This window comes from Gavia stellata, chromosome 8, assembly GCF_030936135.1.
Source record: "Gavia stellata isolate bGavSte3 chromosome 8, bGavSte3.hap2, whole genome shotgun sequence".
NCBI lineage: Eukaryota > Metazoa > Chordata > Aves > Gaviiformes > Gaviidae > Gavia > Gavia stellata.
In genome coordinates this window covers 45,313,859-45,334,557 of record NC_082601.1, presented here as the reverse complement: position 1 = coordinate 45,334,557, position 20,699 = coordinate 45,313,859, and the positions used below count along the sequence as shown (strand labels likewise).

General features: G+C 49.5%; 1 protein-coding gene across 1 annotated transcript in view; it reads right to left on the bottom strand.

Moving 5' to 3' along the window:
• Nucleotides 1–20,699, bottom strand: part of LOC132317383 (hydrocephalus-inducing protein homolog) — a 43,046-nt gene that overhangs the window by 1,335 nt on the left and 21,012 nt on the right. Inside the window, exons 8-17 of the mRNA XM_059820200.1 lie at nucleotides 19,893–20,076; nucleotides 18,377–18,476; nucleotides 17,101–17,219; nucleotides 14,837–15,060; nucleotides 10,882–10,949; nucleotides 8,758–8,993; nucleotides 7,812–7,912; nucleotides 6,410–6,545; nucleotides 5,767–5,931; nucleotides 4,113–4,265 (exon numbers count right to left, since the gene is read on the bottom strand). Coding sequence (XP_059676183.1) covers nucleotides 4,113–4,265; nucleotides 5,767–5,931; nucleotides 6,410–6,545; nucleotides 7,812–7,912; nucleotides 8,758–8,993; nucleotides 10,882–10,949; nucleotides 14,837–15,060; nucleotides 17,101–17,219; nucleotides 18,377–18,476; nucleotides 19,893–20,076 — 1,486 coding nt within the window. The remainder of the gene's footprint in view (nucleotides 1–4,112; nucleotides 4,266–5,766; nucleotides 5,932–6,409; nucleotides 6,546–7,811; nucleotides 7,913–8,757; nucleotides 8,994–10,881; nucleotides 10,950–14,836; nucleotides 15,061–17,100; nucleotides 17,220–18,376; nucleotides 18,477–19,892; nucleotides 20,077–20,699) is intronic.

The window sequence follows — 20,699 nt, the reverse complement described above, 5'->3', positions numbered from 1 at the left end:
CAAGGGAGAAGAACACCAGAAAACCAAGCAGCACTTCAAAGTCATGGAAAGCATTTTAAATAACCCCCCCAAAACGACCTCTGCTAACGAGGGTAAGACTAGCGGGAGGACAGGGAAGCAGTAACTTGCTGAGCATTCAGGGTCCCGGCAGCGTGGGGAGGTGCCCCAGCTATGAAAACTCCTTAGGCTGACTGCAGGTCAGGTCTGCATGCCTGCATCCCAGGATGGACCATGCCAAAGGCATCAAAATTATTCCAGGCACTGGCAAAACTAATAAACTCAGTTCCAGGCTCTTCAAAGCCTTCCCTCCCCGCAGCCCGCACAAATTGCTCAGATAACAACAAAATTGCACATCAGCAAGAACAAAAAACAGAATCACTAAAGCAGCATCTCTTTATCGGCACTGTTTTGAAGTTTATCTCCCTGTTTTGCTGTCTCTCCATATGACCATTTCTTTAATAAAGGGAATGTCATCAAAAGCTTGAGATAATATGCAATGAAATCAGGAAATGAAACAAAACCTGCACTAAATGAGGAGAGAAGCAAATATGGGAATGGGAACTGCATGTTCTCTCCTTGCTTACACCGAGTTTGACCAAAACTCTTTATATGCTGCCTGAAAATCACTTAATTCTCTCCAGGGAATCCCAGTGAGAAGATAAACAGGTGCAGCTTTTTTTTTTTTTTAAATAAACAAAACTTGGTCTCTTCTGCAACATCAGCTCCAGTTGAATCTGAGGGCAGCTCATCCCTGGGAAGGTGGAAGGGGATCTGCTCCCCAGGCACTCTCCTGAAGACGACAACACATCTGGCTGGATGACCGCTGCTGGAAACCAGGCGGCAGTGAGCTCCATCAGGAGCACAGGGCTCTGGATTAGGGAGGTCAAGGATCCCATCAAAGGAGACAGGAGCCCAAAATTAGGAAACAGAGCACCGTCACTACAAGGGGAAGTCCCAAGAAAGCTTTCCTCTCTCCTCCCTCATTACAAGGCACCAGGAAAACACCGTTTGCCTCCCTGCGGTAGCACATAACACACCCAGCGCGGTGGTTATGCAGGCAGAAGAAAGCTGCTGCTAATTAACAAAAATTGCACCCTAGGCCTTGTCTTTTCCTTCCTGATCACACAGGTGTGATACGCAGCTGCCTTCTGTGATGCTGAGACATGTCATTCTTGGTAGCCAAATAAAAGATGCCTGAGGAGACAGAGTGACAACAAACAAGTAGGAAATGATCAAAGAAAGATGCTTTTTTCTCTCTGCCTTTCTGCAGGGAAAGCAAACGCTTCCATTAATCAATACAACTCTTTTGCACTTGTCAATACAGCAAAAATCAGACACTTAGGGAAACAGGAAAAGAAGATGACAGCGACAGCAAGGAGGAGAAACGGCCACTTTTTTTCAGCAGGTCGCATCAGCCCCCAGCTAAGCTGCAGCAGCTCCTTCATGTTGACCTATTCCTCCAGTCTTTTTTACCACGAAAAAGGCAAACCCTCCCCTTGCGGGATCCACAGGATGCTCTAACAGGGCTGCCTGCAGCTGGGAAAGCAATCTGACAAAGAAAGGTACGTCAGACAGACACAGGATTCAGTGCGTGAGCATGGGATGACACGCTGGCCCCAAGGGTCACAGCCCTGCAGCTACCCTGGCAAGCAGGGATAAGCCAACAGAGGACTAGGGTATGAAGTCCCTACACTCCACTACAAACCCAAAAAGCCCCATCTCAGTGGAGGGTTTGGAGGGTTTTTTTATTTCCTTCCTTCTGGTGGCAGAGATGCTCAGTGCTGCTCCCCGCAACTCATCCGACAGACACAAGAGGGGCACGGGGAAGCCTGTGCACGATGAGGAGTACTCCAGGTAAGTCTTGAAGTCTCTATCCCAAAGTGAAGTTATCCACAAAAAACATCTCTGCTTGCTCAGATAATGCTCTTTTCTCCCATAAAGCAAGAAGAAAGCTCGACTTGACAGGAACAGCAATTTGCATGTGGTGGTTAAGGATACCACCATGGCCATCTGCATTACAGCATCTTCCTTTTCTGTTTTGAACAAGACACCAGCCTTTTATTTGCCCTGTTGCTGCCCCTTAATCTAATCTCATTCAGGTTGTTGAGCTGCCAGTCAGCGTGCTGTAATGTTGCTGATCCAACACTGCTCTGAAAATTTCAATCAAGAGCTCTTTCTTTCGAGTGGGGACCGTGATCTAGAAGCCTAACTGCAAAGAGCCAGGGTTTTGAGATTAGCCATCAAACGGGAAACAGGGAAATCCCAGCTCACTGTCCTGCGGCAATCTCCAAGCAGGAAATCAAAGCAGCAGCTTTGGCATCTTCGAGAACACAAGACTTGGGTTCAGGGGCACAAATGAATGAAGGATGCCCAGGTCACCCACCAGCTAGGCTAAGGGACAGCCGGAGCCAGTTCTGCTCTCAGAGCTACATGTGCAGGCCACCCTGACACCCGACTGCATCTCAAATTTTATCTCCAAAATTATTCAGTCCCCTCTTCTTCCCATCAATAAACTGCCAGGCAGCCTAAGGCAGCAGCAAAGGGCAAAACTTCAACTGAGGCAACAAAACAGCACCAAAGTAGGCAGCTGCTGAGGGCAAGGGAGGAGCTGGAGCACATCTCGCCTGCCACGATGCTGCTCCCATCAGGCAGGCTCAGCATCACCGTCCTGAAGGGTCTGAAGAGCCCTTGCTGAAACAGCTGATCCAGCAGGTTCCCAGCACCTGCCTCCTTGAACATCTCCAGGATAGCAGCAGCTATCCTGAGAAGCTGAGATGCTCACCATGGGGTAACTCCATGCTGGGGAGTCAGCAGAGGGGCTATGGAACAGCAGAGGCCATCTTTGCTGCAGGGAAAGAAGCCATCCCTGAACCACCTCATATTACTGTTCGAGTTATTGATTAGCACAATATTTGCAGAGATCGCAGGGAAGCAGGATGGGATTTATTGCCCAGTCCCATAAGTTAGGGCACTGAGGCAATGGAGAGGCACATACACCCCTGCAAGCTCCCTGGGTGCACTGCAAGCTGCCCAGGGGAGGGAGGGAAGGCATCACACCCCGATGGCAGGACCTAAACGGAGCTCTGCAGGTCAGTCTTGGGTACAAGCATGCAAACCCCATCATTTATACACCAGTACCACCCATCTGAGGTGGCTTGCTCTCTGCAGAGATGGAAAGCAGATTTTCTTTGTGGAGCCAAAGAAAGCTGCCCTGGGAATCCCCCACTTTGAGGTTATGTTTATGCTCCGGGGCACAGAAACTGGAGCGAACAAGCTGCAAAAGCAGCAAGAGGGAAATTCAGCCTGGGTTAACCAGCCCCAGAACTTCAACCCACCTAGCACAGAGAAGCACAAACCCCCTCCAAACCCTGTTGTCCTGCCTCCATCCCCCCTCCAGTGGGGAGCACATCCCACCCAGCCTCAGCACCCGAGCCCTTCCCGCCTGCATCAGCCCCGCTCCCCCTGCCAGGGAAGCAGCCAAGCTCTCCTCCTGCTAGGCAGCTTGTCACACTAGGCAGCCTCCATGAATTAAATAACCTTCTTCTGCAGCTACTCTCCAGAGATGCTCTGCAATGCTACACAGTCCACAGACTCCGTCACTACACCACCCTTACAAGCATATCTTTGGGCAACAACCCAGCTGGGGTGACCCCCAGTAGGGGTGAAACTCACCTCACCACCAGCAGTTGGAGGACAGACCTCACACCCTAGTCTCTGTCGTCAGCTGGAGGTTGAGGCAAAGCAGATGCAGAGGGAACAGGGAAACCACAGGGAAACCCATGCCCTTTCAGGAGCAAAGGGCCACAGGGTTCCCTTCATCGCCTAGAGCTCCAAAAGCATGACTCTCAGAGCTAAATACCTTCCACAAAACAAAGGGACAACTTGTAAAAGTGATCCAGACTCATTTCTGCTCAAACATCTACGCAAACTTTCTATTTTACTGAGGGGTTCCCCAGAGAAAACTGCCCCCAGAGCCAGGCTCCTCTTCCCGCGTTGTGATGGAATATCTCCCTTTCTCCCTCGGGGAGCAATATGGAAATGTTGCATAGAAAGGTCAAGTCACAGGCTGCTATGGACCATTTTTGCTGGAAAAGAGCCCCACAGATACTTACCATCTCTGCCCAGAAGGATGCAGGGATGACAGTCTGATTGCAGAGGCGGAGAGTTTGGGAAGCATCTTGTAAAACTTGGATACAGCCAAAATTTATTTTACTCGGGTGCACGGAGACAACTGGTCCTTCTCCAACGCTCACTAAATGGATCTTCTGCTCCAGGAAGCAGGTAGGAAAGATCAAAAAGAACAGGGAAAGTTGAAAAAGATTAGACCGCTCTAAGGGTACTCCTAGACTGAGGGATAATTAGGGTGGTTTGAAGTTTTCAGTGTGGTAAGACTGAAACAGAAGGCCTGGAGCACGTGTGGGATCTGGAGCCATCCCATCTGAAAGCCACAAGCTCCCGGTATCAGGGGGTAAAGAAACCCAGTTTCCCATGCTTGCTTTTTCACACCTCCTCCACACTGTTAGCTCTCTTCCCTGTACCCTGTGCCTGCTCCCACCCCTTTTCCTGCTCAGCCTTGCCCCAAACCACCCTCCCTGACTTCTGCTGCTGCACAGCCCCACTTGGAGACTAACTTCGTTAACACTCCCAAAGCAACACCTGTGACAACCAGCACAAGTCAGAAGCAAAGCAGGCTCTTCAGAGTACAGATCATGCAAGTTACTTGCCTCTGATTTGTGCTTGTGTGTATTCCTGGTATTATATGAATAACAGACATAAATTCTAGTGGGGGGAAACCCTTCTTTTGAAGGGAAGCATGCCTTATATTTACGAGCAACTCTTTTGTCAAACTTCACATTTCCCTGCAAAGCCTGCGTTGCCTGGCCTTCCCGTTGACTGCTTTACATTGCACACCCACAAGGGCCTGGGTTGAGAGGTTCAGTGGCATCCAGGGGATTTAGCAGCATCATTTCCATTCCTTTTCATGGAAGTTTAAATCCCGCAACTACTTTCAACATGTCAGCCTTCCTTTCTGTTACAGAAAGCTTAAGGTTCCCAGCAATCCTCTGACATCCTCCTTCATGCTCAGACAGATGACAAGACATTTTAAAACAGCTGCTTCAAAAGTTAGTATCCTTTTAATTTAAAGTGTAACTAAATTTCATCTAGATTTCAGCTAGATGAAGCCAGGACACTACATACAACGGTCTCTTGACTACATTTTGTTGTCGCTGCTGCTGTTGTGTATGCAGATGATGTGGAGACTCACATGTCTTTGGCTGGGAGTTTTGGCAAAGAGATTTGATGGATATTTCTCAAACATGATGGGCCTGACTTCAGAAAAGCTTAAATCCAGCTTTGCACAAAACATCACTTCAGCATGTTTTCTTACGTGCTTGCTTTAGCAGGATTCAGGGAGGTCCCTGTGAGCTCCTGAGCAAAAGTCCTAATGAAGCAGCGGTTGCTGCTCATCTAATAATACAGCAGAGTAGGAGAGGCAGGGATCGTGCTGCATTTTAGACTGGGCTTGTTATCCCATCTCACATATCCATAATGAAATGCTGTGTCAGACACTTAGATTACCACCTAAGAGAATACCATCCCTCCTCTTCTCTGGGCATGAGCCATTGCTCATGCCACAGATCCCTTCTTTCCTTGTCCACGCCAGCCATATATTACAAGTTCTTGTTTTCCCAGGAAGAATCCCTGTACACTTTATGCCCCACCAAGATGAGTCGCGCAAAGGCACACATCTCCCCTAGCACTCACCAGCGGGGATCCTTCGCTCCCAAACACCGCGACACGAGCCACTGTGTCCTGCTCTCCCGTCACCTGGGCTTCCAGTGTAACCGGGACCTCCACCAAGCTGCGAGGCTGGATAATCCCGCATGGCGTGGGGCTGGAGTACCACACAGGAGCATCCTTCTTGTGTTCCTATAAGGCACAGAATCAAAACCAACTTTAAAGCTTCCTCAAAGGTCACTCTAAACTCCTTGACATCTACCACAATGACAATTCACGCACATTTTTAAAAATCCCTAGGAGAAAGCAGAGAGGCACAAAAACAGATGCAAGACTAGTATGGGCTTAGCATCCTGAGGGGGTCCGAGAGCTGCTGCATGCACAAACACCCGCTCCTGTGCTGGCAGCCTCCTTGCAGCAGCCTTTCATGACCTTTTAAGTTCTCCTACAGGAAAGCACCCCAAAGACTAGACTATGAACTGCTTCCTAAAGTTTATATTCACGCAGGTTCCTATTTAACTGCTTTCTAAAGTTTCTATTCAGGTAGGTTCCTATTCTCAGCAAACCTTTAGGTTTGACTATAAACCAGCAAGGTCTTCTCCAAAACTCCTTGTTTCCTAATATACCCCTTGACAACATTTGAGGAAAGGAGGTGGATGCGATGCCAAACCTGAGGAAGAACTGCGTAGCAGCCTGGGAGATTGCTGTCGTTCTCAAGGGTCAGCATCTGCCGATACGGGTACTTTAGAAAGCACCGTCCAAATGTCATGACCGGGTTGAGCACTCGCAGCTGAGGAACGATGCATCTAGGCAAAGAGATGACCAAAAGGGAATTGGAGGTACTGAGAGAACGTAGAATTTGTTTACTCCCCAAATAGCATGAAATGGAGCATAACACGTGTCACTGTCAAATGGACGTTTAAGACCCCTACAGCAATAAATTGCCTTTAATTTCTTTTTATACAACAACCTCTTGTAAAGGAGGAGCAAACCCTGAGTCTCAGCATTGTAGGGGCTGCCAAGTGCCCAGGCAGAGCACTGTGCCCTGTCCCAGAGCTGTCTGATGGGCACCTTTGCCCCAGGAGGCTTGCAAAGACACCTTGCACCCTCCTGACGCTCCCAGCAAGGCATGAGCTCCAGGGGAGCCTTCCCACCCATGACCAGGGCTCACCAAGCCTCAGGGAACACAAGACCCCACAATCTCAGTAAAAATTACTCCCTCCTCTCCCATACCTCTCTTGCCCTGTCTGAAAACTCAGCCATTTACCCCAGCAGCAGAGGGCACAAGCCACCACCTGCCTCACGCAGTGGCTGGTCACCCCTTCCCCACTTCTGTAGCCACCTCGCTCCTTGACCCTCACGGGTCCATACACTGTCTGCTCCCATTTGCACTTCTTTTACGGAATTGCAGCCCAGGCACTGACTGGAAGACTCTGCCTCTTGCAATTCAACTGACACCCACTGCAGCACAACAGCATCGAATCTGGCTGCAGCAAGAACAGCTTTTGGCTTAAATCTGAGAACAGTACGTCTCAGAAGGACCAGAGGAAAGCAGAGAAACCTGAGCTCACCTTCCACATCAAGGACTATTTTCCCCGTCCTAAGATCTTGCCTCTACTTCCCCTCACCAGTCCTGACACAAGCCCCTTCCCCATTTGCACATGCCTTCGTTAACTGAACCAGACACCAGCTTTCAGCCGGCTGATCACTGTGTCCCAAATGAATGTTGCATTTTGGTTGCAACCCAGCACAAGTCCACCACTTGCAGGAAGAAGGAGAGGCAGCCCTTTGGAAATTTCTTACACCTCAAGCACCAAAAGCCAGGCCAAACATGAATATAATTACTGTTCCCTTTAGAAAAAGGCTCAGCCCCATGCCTGTCCGTTGAGCACAGGTGCTTCTCAACGTGGGCTGCTTTCAAAGCACTGCTGTTCTCCTAGCTAGCTGGGTAGAACTAGCTCATTAAGCAACGCTTCTCATTTGGAGATGGAGCCAGAAAACCGCGTGCAAGGCAGTGTGCTGGTGGGGGGTGCACGAGGAGAGACGATGAGCTGCAAGGGAAGCGGTGATACCTGGCTGTGAGAGGCAATGCCAACACCTCCTTGCCAACACCGTCCACGTCCACCACCAGTGCCAGCTCGTATCTCTTCACGGTGTTGGAACACAGGGTGACCTGGCGGAAGAGAAGACCATCAAATACTTCATCGCTCCCAAAAGCCATCGTCCATGTGTGGTGTCCTCCGGTTCTCCTTCCACAGTAAGGAAAGGGAGGATTTTGCCCTAATTCTTCTGCTGGTCCATGTACAGAGCACAGGCTCTGCGAGTAATAAAAGTCTTCTGACAAGATCTGCTCTGTTAAATACACCGTGCAGTTATCAGGGTATATGCAAGCTAAATTAAAGCACAATTAGACTAATGCTCTACTCACCACTGTATTAAAATTAAGGGACCAGTTTGTAATCTCGACTAGAATAGCATAAATCCAGAGGAAATCTGCTGACTTGAACAGAATGAGTTCAGCTTTACAGGGGGAAGCTGAGAGCAAAGAGCAAAACGTGGCCCAGCAGATGCTGTGCAGTTCACGGCTGCCAGAGCTTTTGCAGTCCCCCTTGGGGATCGCTGCAGTGAATACAGCTCCTCCTGCTCAACAGGACAGGAGAAATTAGACTGGGAAGAAAGGCAAACTGCTTTATCCAATGACATCTCTCTTTTTAACAGCCACCTTCTGTCCTCATCCTTCCTCTGCCCACTGTAAATCCAAGAGATCGCTCTAAGCAGCTCTCAAAAACACAGGAGTGGCTTCTGTACCTGACTATACGGTACAAGACCTTCCGCTCAGGATTTTGGAAACAAAACGGTGCTCCTTCTGAAACGTCCCAGAGTAACCCAGCCAACAAAAGCCTAACACTAATGCATATATCTTACTCGCGTTATGCTGGCAGCACTAAAGCCCTCTCATGCATCAGTGAAGCTTCAGCTCCACCTGCTGAAGCACGTATGGCCGGACTCTTTCCATACCTGAATATCCACGACCCCCTGGGAGCGGATGGTCCCTCTGCACGGCGTGATGGTAAATTCGGTTGGCTTCACAAGACCTTGGGCTCCCCTTCTCCAGTATGAGTGAGTGTTGTCCAACAAAGGAACAAAACTGGTAACACTGGGCTCTCCCGAGCTGTCCCCAGGAATGCGAAGGTTGAAGGTCATGGGCACCAAGGAGGTGTTAGTGAGGCGACACGACAAGGTGCGAGGAAAGCCTAGGAAATGACACAAATATGAATTTACACCCCAGTTATCCCCCTGAGTCCTGGTGTGAATATCCTGTTATGATAAAACTGTGCCTGGAGTTTAGCTCTTCTCAATCTGAACCACAGCTAGTTGAGAAGCTAAGCAAGGAATTCATCGTCACTTAAGCTCTCTTTTATGCTGATCACAGAGATTGTTTCCTTGGCAATGCCCACTCTTAGCGATGCCGAACACCAGAATTTTGTCTCTCTTTACCTGAGGAGCGCTCTCACATGCCCCAAAACCAGCATCAGTTATTTCTCACTTATGAGCGTACATCCAGACAGACCGTTTTTTCTGAAAATTCAGTCCGTAACATTCCCTGTTAACTCCACGAACACCCCCACAGTTTTCAATATATAAAAGCAGTGTATTGACATCGAGGAGAAGCTCCAGTAAAAGAAAGGATGGATGCAATTGGCTACTACAGCACGATGCAAAGCACTCTAATGCAGTTTCTCTAGGCAGCATCCTCAAGGCATCTCCTGTTTGGGGGCAATCAGACTCAGCTCGTGACAACCTGCAGCCCACTTCACAGGAGGCAAGCCTGATGCTTGCTTAGAAATTAGCAGGAACCATGTCTCACCTTACCTAACAAACAGGGACATCGCATGCATGTTGCACACTGGCTTTGGTTACTGCCGCAAGGGTTTACGTCACTTTACCTTTGATACTTGCTTTCCATAATGGAAAAGCAGTGATACAACCACACCTGGTGGGGATGTGCTGCAGAGACAGGACATCAGCCCACAGCCTGCTCTGGAGTGGACATCTGCCTTGGATGGCCAGCTCTGTGAGAAGGAGACATCTCCCATGGCCTGCTTACCAAGCGTTACTTGAACACAGGTGGGGAGGAAAACCAACTGCAGACACAGCAGGTAGTTCATCCATGCCCATCGACAGTGACCACTGCCCACCTCCAGCAACTACTCCAGCAGGGAGACAGGAGGCGCACAGAAAGGACAAACACAGACTTCACAGTCCCAAAGGAGACCGAAGTCTCCAGATGCAGACAACAGTCAGCAGCAGAGCTAAAAGAAGCAAAAATACAGTAGCTGCCTTCAGCTCAAAAGGCCTTATTAACGAAATCAGATTAAGTAGGATGAAGCTCCTATTACATAACCATATTTCTGCCTGCTGCGTTTCTGGTTTTATTTATTCAAAAGGAAATAAAGAAATAGCAGAGTGGTGATGTAGGGAGGGGAGGAAGCAGCTCAGGAAAGGTAATGAGTTTTCTTAGAAAGTCCATGAACAGCATGAAAACACAGAGGCATCCTGGGTGCAGAATGATAATGGCCCTTCAATCACAATTGATTTCACAATTCAACTTTAGAACATCTCAGTACAAAGCCTTTTGTGAGACAGAGGTGGAGAACGAGTGCCCGATGCTGAGCTATTGCTTGGGCATATTACCTGGGAGGTGAGAATGAGGTGCCCTCACAGCACTAATCAACAGCTCACACTGAAGGTCAGGTGGGGGAAATGGTGTCCTCCCCTTGCAACACGCACATTGACCCAGAGCAGCTACAGGCTAGCATGGGGCTTCAACTCCCTTCTCCTGCAGTCCCATCCCCTGGGCCCTTCTGGCACAAGGACTTTCACAGCCATTCTGCTGCCAAGCATTGGGAGGTTGGGGCTGAACAGACTATGAGGGACACCAGAAAACACTGACTTTCTGTTCCTTTGGTCCTACCTGACCTCATGATGGCACAACACTGCCTAAGCCACCAGCAGCCCTGGTTTTAACACCTCGAAGGCTGCTACGGAGGAACACAAGTGACAGGTGCTCTTCTGTTCAGGTGCTCTGTTTGGTGATGCACAGACCTCTCAACCTATGCTCCAAGCCCAGGGAACACTCACCGAAGGAGACGTCACCAAAGCGGAGGGAAGGTACGTTGAAATGAAAAGTCGGTCCGATGACACAGCCCCTGTGAGGACAAAGACAGGCAGAGGAGGCATTGGTTTAGTTAAAGAGAAATGCAAAGTGTTCGGCTTTCGTTACTGCTCGGAGGGATAAAAGCTGGTCTCAGAACCACAGCGGGTTTCAAATCAACCCGTCGCCTTTCTGCTCAGCACAGCATCCATGTGGACAGGAGACAGCCAAAGCAAAGTGGTCAGCAGCTGATAGCTGCTGATGTGCCTTAGGGCACCATGTCAGGCAGGGTATGCCCCCAAGTTGCTGCTGGCCTGATGAAGGACCCTGAACAAGTGATGGCTCCGTGCCTCAGTTTCCCCATCTGTAACATGATGACACAGAGGTCTCCACACAAAAGTGGACCCATTGTACTAGCTTTGCCAGCTGCAGGTTCTCTGCTTTGGTATTTCTTTGCTGGAACTGGTATTCCCATGGAGTATATGAACATCTTGTCCTCAGATCATCTTGACCCATGCAATCATGAGGCATGCAGGATTTGGAGGCATGATGCCAGGGGAGCTCCCAGACACCCACTGGCCACAACAACAGCAGCAACAGTTCTACACAGTGGACAGCTGAATCTTGGGGAAAAGGATCAGCTTGTCACCAGTGCACCAGCTGACACATCCAAGAGCAACACACGTCTCCAACCACCGAACACGGGTGTCCTGAACCCACCACACCTCCTCACCTGTCCTTAAATTCAGCAGCCAGGCTCCAAACTCCAAAACTCACCAAAATCCCCTGAAATCAGCACTTGGAGCTGCACAACAGCTATTAATTTATTTCATGGTTGATGCCAATCAATGCCAGCTCTGCCTCTTAGTTAAAAATCAAGGACCACAGTGAACGCTGCCTTCTAGTTTTAGTCACAGGACTGCCACTGACTCTGTTTGGCACATGAACAGACCCCAGCATCCCGCAGGAGGGACCTGCGTTCATCTGTGGTGTCCCATTTCCAGCATCCCTGTCTAAACACCAAAGAAACAAGCATTCAGGACCTTGTAAGGTTGGGTTCCTTCCCAAGAAGAATCACCTATGGTTTGGGCATCTTCTGATTGCATAGTTAAAAAGCACTCAAAAACTGACTTTCAGGAGTTTCAATCCAATACTAATTCTCGATTCTTGGAGCTGAAGCAGCTCCTGAGACTAAGTCAGGGAGCAAATCCCTGATGATGATGATGATGAAGTTCCCTCTCCAAGGACCTCACATAACCAGACCTAACCGCCCAAGCCCTAACACCTTGCTTTGGACACAGCAAAGGGAGCAGGCGTGCTTTCCGCCACAGCACTTGCCACGAGACGATGGAAAACTACCTCCAAACCAACCATGACTGGGGATCACACTGGGAAACTGCCAAGGATGAGCCTTGCCAGGCAAGCGGAGAAATGACTGCCATTTCTGCTGAGTGCACCGTATCTGTGCTCAGGGAAGTTAAACCTGAATGACTGCCCAGAAGGCTCGAGCAAGGAGCCAACCCAGAACCCTGTGCACCACAGCTGATAACAGTACAGCTTGCAAAAAAATGGGGGAAAAGGCAGTGGTTTTGGCAACTACCGCGTTTTACAGTAGCATTAGATAATGCACTTGTGAAGGGAGATCAGGGTCCTTGCAGAGCACGAAGGATAACACAAGGTGGGAGAGGAACCGCTTCAACACTCATCCCCATTCCTTCCTTCCTTTGCAGCCCAGTCTCCCACCAGCCAGCTTGCCTCCATTCAAAAGAGCTGGGAGTTTTTCTCCATGGAGGACTAAATCCAGTGCTTAAAACTTCCCGACGAGGGAGGCTCAGCTTGACCTGGTGGGTGGACATCTCAAAGGCCTTTGAAAACAAACAGCTTGAGCTACGGGTCTGGAGAATGAGAGATAAGGACTGGATAGGGATCCCTGAAACTAAGGCAAGGCAGAAGTCAAGGACGCAGATGACATCTCAGAGCAGAGTGGACTGCAATGGGAATTACTGCTGAGGGACAGCTGTACCGGAGCAGGTGGGCATGCTGGGGTACCCTCAGATGGGCTGCATAGGAGCCACCACCTAGAAAGGAGGAATACAAGGATGGGGAAGAAATAAATAAAAAAGGACCAGCAATCCTCTTTCACTGAGACATAAGGTCTGCACCGAGCTCAGGGCCGTGCTGGCAGAACAGGGCAGAGCAGCCACAGAGAAGGGGAGGACATGCTGGGCACTGGCAGCCAGGGCACCAGTGGGGAAAAAAGGACCACTTCAACCAGCCCCAAAGCTCCAGAGCACCCAGCATCAGCTTCCCTGCCTACACCACATGATCCCACCAGCTCGTGGTTAAGACTTGCTGGGACAAGTTCGCATGCTGCTGTGGTCCTGAGAAATGAGCTTTGCCTCTCCTTTCATCAGCTTTTTTGTTTTTTCCCTTCTCCCTTCTTGCTCGGTGAGGATTCTCTTTTGCAATGGCACTAGCCCAGGGGATGATGCCCGAGTCCTTGTGACAGTCCTTGCTGCAGAGCTTCCTGTCTCCTGCATCAGCACGTTTCTGGCTGCAGAAAGGAGGTACCGTAGCACTCGCTGCACAAGAGCCGGGAGGACAGCTTGTCCCAACGCATTAGCATGAGAGATGATGTTGATGCTGCTGCTACCCATTTTGTATGGAATGTTAACAGAGGATTTTAAAAACACTGCTTCTGGCTGCAGAATCACCCAGGCTGGCCCCTCTCCAAAGCCCTCTTGGCCCTGCTGGGTGTTCAGGGGGACATCCCAGACCATCTACTGCCCAAAGCTGATACCATCATCACACTGTCTGCCATGGCCCAAGGGGGAATGAGCTACCTGTAGCAAGGAGTCACTTCAGCTCCTGGGTACCGGGACAGGGCAGCAGGCATCTCCACACCTTTCCCGTACGGCCTCCAGTCAAACTTTTTTCCAGCACGGGCAGTCACTTAAAGCCCCACGGTCCTCACACAGAGATGTCAAAGGGTCACAAAAGGAATCTGCTGCTGCCAAATTCTGGGCAAACAGTGTCCTAGAAAGTCACAGAGCCACCCTGGCTCAACCATGAAGGTAAAGCTGCTTCCCAGAGGAACCCAAGACTTTGAAAGTTAAACTGCGTATTGAGAGCAGAGGAGGCATGGTCATAGGTGGCCAGCAGCTCAAGGGAGGTGATCCTGCCCCTCTACTCCGCTCTGGTGAGACCCCACCTGCAGGACTGGGTCCAGCTCTGGAGTCCTCAGCACAGGAAAGACACGGACCTGTTGAGGCAGGTCCAGAGGAGGGACACGAAAACTATCAGAGTGATGCAACACCTCTCCTATGAAGAAAGGCTGAGAGAGTTGGGGTTGGTCAGCCTGGAGAAGAGAAGGCTCCAGGGAGACCTTCTTGCGGCCTTTCAATACTTAAAGGGGGCTTATAAGAAAGACAGGAACAGACTTTTTAGCAGGGCCTGTAGCAATAGGACAAGGGGTAATGGCTTTAAACCGAAAGAGGGTAGATTTAGACTAGATAGAAGGAAGAAATATTTTACAATGAGGGTGGTGAGGCACTGGCACAGGTTGCCCAGAGAGGTGGTAGATGGAAACATTCAAGGTCAGGCTGGACGGGGCTCTGAACAACCTGGTCTACTTGAAGATGTCCCTGCTCACTGCAGGGGGGTTGGACTAGATGACCTTTAAAGGTCCCTTCCAACACAAACCATTCTATGATTTCCTCTCGTAGACAATTACACTTTCTTGGCTGCTGCAATTGCAAGGTTCAAACTGGAGTCAAGGTTAAAAAGCCTTGGCTCTTAGTGGGGGGTGCTAGGATCTGAGCCAAGACAAAGACCTTAGACAACCCCTTTTTTCTCTGCTCCATCATCAAATGAGGTAGGGGGGAGCTGATTACCCAGAGAGAGCTACAGATGTGCCCACCAAGCTCCTATAACCCTCCTCACCTGATAGTCAAGGTCACAGGCTCAGGGGATCCATTCACACTGAACTTGAATTCTTCTGTGAACTGCCCCAGGATGGTGGAACTGAAGGAGATCCGGATCACCTGGAGCCCGTCCGGCAAAATGGTGCCCTCCCGGGGCAGAAAGGTGAAGCAGGAGCCCAGAGCTGTAGCTGGAGGGACCAACCGGAAGAAAGCATCGATGGCTCCTTTGTTAAACAGGACCGCCTGCAGCAGCAAGAAAGCAAAATGGAAATACATAAGGAATCTTCCTTTCTTACACAAGGCTGACTTGCTTTCCCATTAAACAAGTAACATCTGTAAAAAGACAGAAGATGCCGTGTGCTGCTGCTTGGCAGAAGCCAAAGAATATGCAACAGGACAAGTTCTGCCTTTGGGTTTTTACATGCAAAGCAGTGATAACTTCATCTAAACAGAGTCACGCTGGGTTTATTCCACTGATACAGAGCAGTCCACTCTGACTTGCAGTGCAGAGGACCTGCTCAGCATCAGCGAGTTGATTCAGACCTGTCCCTAAGAGCAACGAAGGGCAGTTACTAGTGGGTCATCACACAACTGCTTCTGCTCCTGATGAGCCTGGTCCTGCCAAGGGCAGAACATGGGCAGCTTCCATTGCAGCCAACAAGTTCACTGCATGTAGAAGACCCCTCAGGCTAGCACTATAACCAACTTCAGAAGCACTCCCCAACTCTGCTACAGTATAGAAGTTAGGTTTCTCTTCTTTCTTCTTTAAGGTGATACTTTCTTAGTCTTTGCTCCAACAGACATGTCAGGAAAGAATGAGCGTGAGGTGCATAGCAGCTCCATCTATTCCAAAGAAGTTCTCTTTCCTAAATATACACAGCCATCATCTAAGATTTTACCATTATTGGAATAAACTGCAAATTTAGAACCAAGCCATATTTTGTTGAACGCTCGAGAGATCTACTGCCTCGAACAAGTAACACAATCCCGCAGCGTTTGTTGAAATTCAGCTCTTTTCATGTTGGGCGAGAAATGCCCACATCTGCCTGTGAGTACCAGCACGCTGTCCATCACCAACAAACCTACCCAAAGCAAAGCTGTAGTTTCTGATTGCTGCAGGGTGAAATCCTGCCATTTCCGTGGACTTAGCTATCTGCTTTCAATTTCTTTTCCCTATTTTTTGTCCTTGCAAAACCTGTCAGAAAAACTGAGACAGAAGCATAGAAACATCCTTTGTTTTTCAACTTTGCAGCTGCTGCTGAAAATATGCATGTATTCAAACTCCACAATGGTAACTTGAACACTACTCTCGCCTCTTGTGTGTTTTACACCTTCGTTACAAATTGCACTTAGGGATCCTACGCTGAGCTGAGGTTTACCTCCAGTCTAGCTGCTTAGGAAAGCACTAACAGCTTCATCTACTTCATCACATTTTCTCAAGTAATGAAAATCATAAATTGATAGAGAGAGAATCAATTAAGTATCAGCATTAAAAATGCACAGAGCACACAGTATTTCCGTAAGAAAACACCTTAATGTGTCCTTCCCTGCCACAGTCAAGGTTTTGAAAGTGTCTGGCATGATGTATTGCCTCATCTTCTACCTCTTTCACTTGCTCTATCTTTTTTTTTTTGCAGAAGACTTGACACCATTAGGGGGAGGCAAATATATAGAAAGTGCCTTTGCTTCATTTCCAGAAATGCTTTGCTCTTCATAGAGCCAGAGGTGCACCAAGCCCGAAGCGTGGTGAGGGGCTCGTCAGCGAGGGGAAGCACTCCCAATTTCTTTCCTAGGGACAGCTCGGAGCCAGGAGGCTGGACGGCTTTCCTCTGACTCCCAGGAATCGGTAGGATGCACTTAACTGAAAACTCTTTGCAAGGGACTTGAGTTCAAACACAGTAAATTTGTTCCAGCTGCTTTTTAAGAGCCAGAGTACAAAGGTGCTTTGCATCTAGGGCTGAAACAAAAGCCTCTGAATACTTATCTTTTTGACCCAGTGCTGCTTTCATGTGTCAAGGGGGGTTTTTTTGCATGAAGCCTCCCAGCTGATCTCAAATGGATGTTGCCAAAAAGCGGGGACTAGGGCTTCACGAAAATATACACCTTTCAGACCCCACCAAAAGTATCCAGATTCTGTGAAACCCCCCAAACTTGACTAGTATGTCAAATATTCCCTGCTCACAACTGCCTCAGTTGCCAGGAATCCCCCAGGTCCATGAGGCTCAGCGTTGCCCCGGGAGCCGTGAGGATCCAGCCCAACCCCTGCAAACCCCTCCTGCTCACCTCATAGCTGTGGGCTGATCCAATGAAAACCTTCCCGATGTCCAGCTGGTCAAAGTTGAAGCGGAGCCGGGGCCCTATGCCTTCACCTTTGATGCGCAGGGGCAGCCTGGCCTCTCGGCCTGGGGAGAGATTGCCGTTTCAGTACAGTAATTCCCTCTGTTGCCCTGGATTTTCCAGCCTGCCTCAATGCTAGTCCCTGACTCCACGATGGATGGGACCAGCTCTAGATGCTCCAGGGAGAAGATACGGGACCCTTCTCCTCCCTCAGGACATATGCCCTTGGGCTGGTTTCTAATTTAGTGATCAGTTTGCACCCTGAAAACGGGATGCTGAGTTTAAAACACGATCTCTGAATTTCTTCCCACACACTTAGATGAGCTTTGAAATCCATGCAGTGAAGGCACAAAGCTCACAAAACAGAACTGAAGATAAAAATCTGCCATCTATACTGATGCAATCAGAGACAACAGCACAGGAGCCGAGAAGTACGAGCCCAAGCAAGGCGAAGCTCCCTGCTAACGGCCATACGCACATCAACAGTAACCGCTCCCAGAAGAAGGCTTGACAGCACTTCTGTAAGACAGGATGGGCATAAAGCTTGTCTAGTGGCCTGCTCGGATTCCGATTCCCAGGGAGGACGTTCACCCTGCTCAGTACAGCAAGGCCTGTGCAACGCTACCCGTATGCACCATAGACGCCGAGCCACGAGGTGACAATTCCCACACAGGGAGAGAAGCACAGGCTGGCCAGAAGTGGTCTTTTCACAGACACCCCGCACTCAGCGGGACTCAGTCACCTGAGGTCTGACAGCATCTGGGGAGCGGGAGGTGAGCCAGGATCTGGGAGCACATTTGTAACTCAGCTCCTGCTGCCTCAGGCGTCTGATGATGCATCCGTGTAATAAAGATTCATCTTGGAAGTATATAGTCTATAGGGGCTTAGTGCTCGTCCACGAAAGCTGTTCTGCTGTGTCATTCTTTGGCCTTTCCAGGCACCTTGCAGCAGAGCAAATGCTGGCAAACCCATGGCATGAAAGCTTATCCCTTCACTGCCTTGGTTGTTCTGGGATCAGTGATCCAAGCTTGTAGCCAGGCATCGCGAGGGCTGGCCTTGGACAGGAGATCACCTGGAAACCGCAGGGACAGCGGGCATGTGCCAGCCCTGACCTGCTGACCACCCACCCTTCCCAGCAACTACACGAGAACCGAGGGGGCTGGAAGACTATTTGTGCCTCGCCTTCACCATGGGTAACAGAAGCAGGAGAAAGGAGCTGTACCTGAGATTTCACAGTAGACCGCTTGTTGATACACTCTGGCTTCTCGGGGTTTAAAGATCACCTTGATTTCAGCCGAAGAATTTGGCCAGACATCTCCCTCCTAAAAGAGAAGCAGACAGAAAACCATTTATCTTTAAACGTTACATGTCTTGTTTTCAACCACAGCCCTGTAGCCTATATTTAGAGCATCAGTGAAGAGCAAGGAGCAAGCAACACTTGCCAACAACATTTATAAAAGAGTCTGGAAGCAGTTGCAAAAAACTGTCCCAAGTCCCTTACCTTTACTGGCACCCGGGAGAGGCATTTTGTTAAATTAGGGCTACAACGAAGCAACCCAACTGGCAAACAAATTCCAGCGAATCAAGCAGGATTTCTTCAGAGGTACCAGCCAGTCTAAGGAAAAGGGACCTGGCTACACTTCATGTCTGTACATCATTACATGGAGTACCAGCACGCAGTACTGTGGGCAGCCAGACTTCTGCACCTCACCTTAATGCACTTCAGGAGCTCAAGGCGGGGTTGAGCTAGTTCTGGAGTCATACTCCAACTGTAACGAAGCAGGAGCCCTGGGACACACTCCAAAATCAACTCTAATGCATCGCACGATGCCCTTCAGGCTCAGCTCATCAGCTCCCACTCTACAATACTCCTACTGCTCTGACACAGTCTCTTGGTCACACCATGCTGCTGTCAGCTACAGTGGTGTGAAACTGCAGTTGTGCTGACATTGCTGGCTCTCAGCCTTCGATGGGCTAAAGGAGTAACCAAGAAGAGAACACGATCCCCTTCCTTGGTTAAAAAAAAAAAATTAGTTTCACCTATTTTAAAAAAAGAAGAGGTTGGGCTTATTCTAGGGTTCACTCCAAGATGAGAAGGGATTTTGCACTGCTCAGACAGCAGGCATTCTTCGTCTCAGACCATGCAAATACTCAGAATCAGAGCTCTGGTTGATTGAAGGGCATGGGGTTTTGCTTGCAGAAACAGAAAAGCAAAGGTTTTTCTGTACCTATGTGCCATACAACTCAAAAAAAACCTGCCAGTCTTGTGTCCAGGCTCACAGATGCCATTGGAAGGGAGATTCAGACATGGTGTAAGTCCAGCTTATACAAAGGGATTGGTGTTTCCATGACTAAACTTGGGCTGAATTTGGCCTCCTTTCCACACAGGACCATTTCATTCTTCAGGTCAATATGTGAACTGACAATGCTCTAATACCCTTTGTTACTGCCCATACAGTATGCCTCAGGTGTGCCCTTACATATAATAATCAATACCTCTGAGCACTCTAAGAACACTTATTTATAGCCCTTGCAGTAGCTCAGCTTTAGGCAGGCTCTCACTGCCTGTCAGGAGCCCGCAGTTCAGAAGTGGTTTTTGTAACAAGCTCTCCCAGCCTCACCAGAAACCTGACCTTTTCTCTCGGCACGTCAAGGCAGCTGATGCAGGGATCTGCCAAGTGACCTCATTCAGGGAGGAGCAGGAGGAGGAGGAGGGGAGGTTCTCAGCTACAGCTTACCATCGGCTCAATGGTGAAGACATCATCGGAGAAAAGCATGGAGTCTCCTTGCACCTTTGCCCTCTGGTTCCGGAAGGTGCGGGAGAGAAGGGAAAGGCGTTCTCGGAGAGTGGGGTCCACCGTGCACTCCTTGAGGAAGCAATCCGTCCTGTCCTCTTCCTGCCTCTGCAGCCTGCGACACAGCCTGCGGCCACGGGGAGAGACAAACCAAACAGATAATTCAATAAGCAACATATTTGCAGAGACTGCCAGGTAAGTGCAGGGGCAGCAACGCACTCGGGGAGGAACAGCAGCACCAGCAGCAGCTCAGCAAGGGGCTGACCCCGAGCCATGGGGTCCCAAATGGATCAGATGATCACTTGTTGCTCCCTGGCGTGGCAGGTAGTTTTACTCCACACTCACAAGTTAAGAAGAGGTTTTGGAAAGCTAGCAGCCCTCAAGAGAGCCTCCTGGCTCAAAGCCACTGCCACAACTGATGGAGAATCCACCAACCTCAACTGCCTTTTCCCACCATAGAGCTGCTCGGGGGAGGCAGATAAAGATCAAGGAGCACCCACTGCAGGGCTTCACTGGCAAGGGGAGAAGCACCTGGGGTTCAGCTGCAGGTTACGAGCATCACTCTTTTTCCTTCCTTTTTGGACCAGCGGGGATAAGCAAACAATGCCTGCTCCCAGTTCCCTAGACTGCCTTCCACCAGGGGATCCCTGCTTCTCTGACAGCAGGACAGTGGCCTTAGAGCTATGACCATCCCTAAGACTTCCAAGTAAGGAAGAACAAAACCTCCTGCTCAGACTCTAAGACACAAAC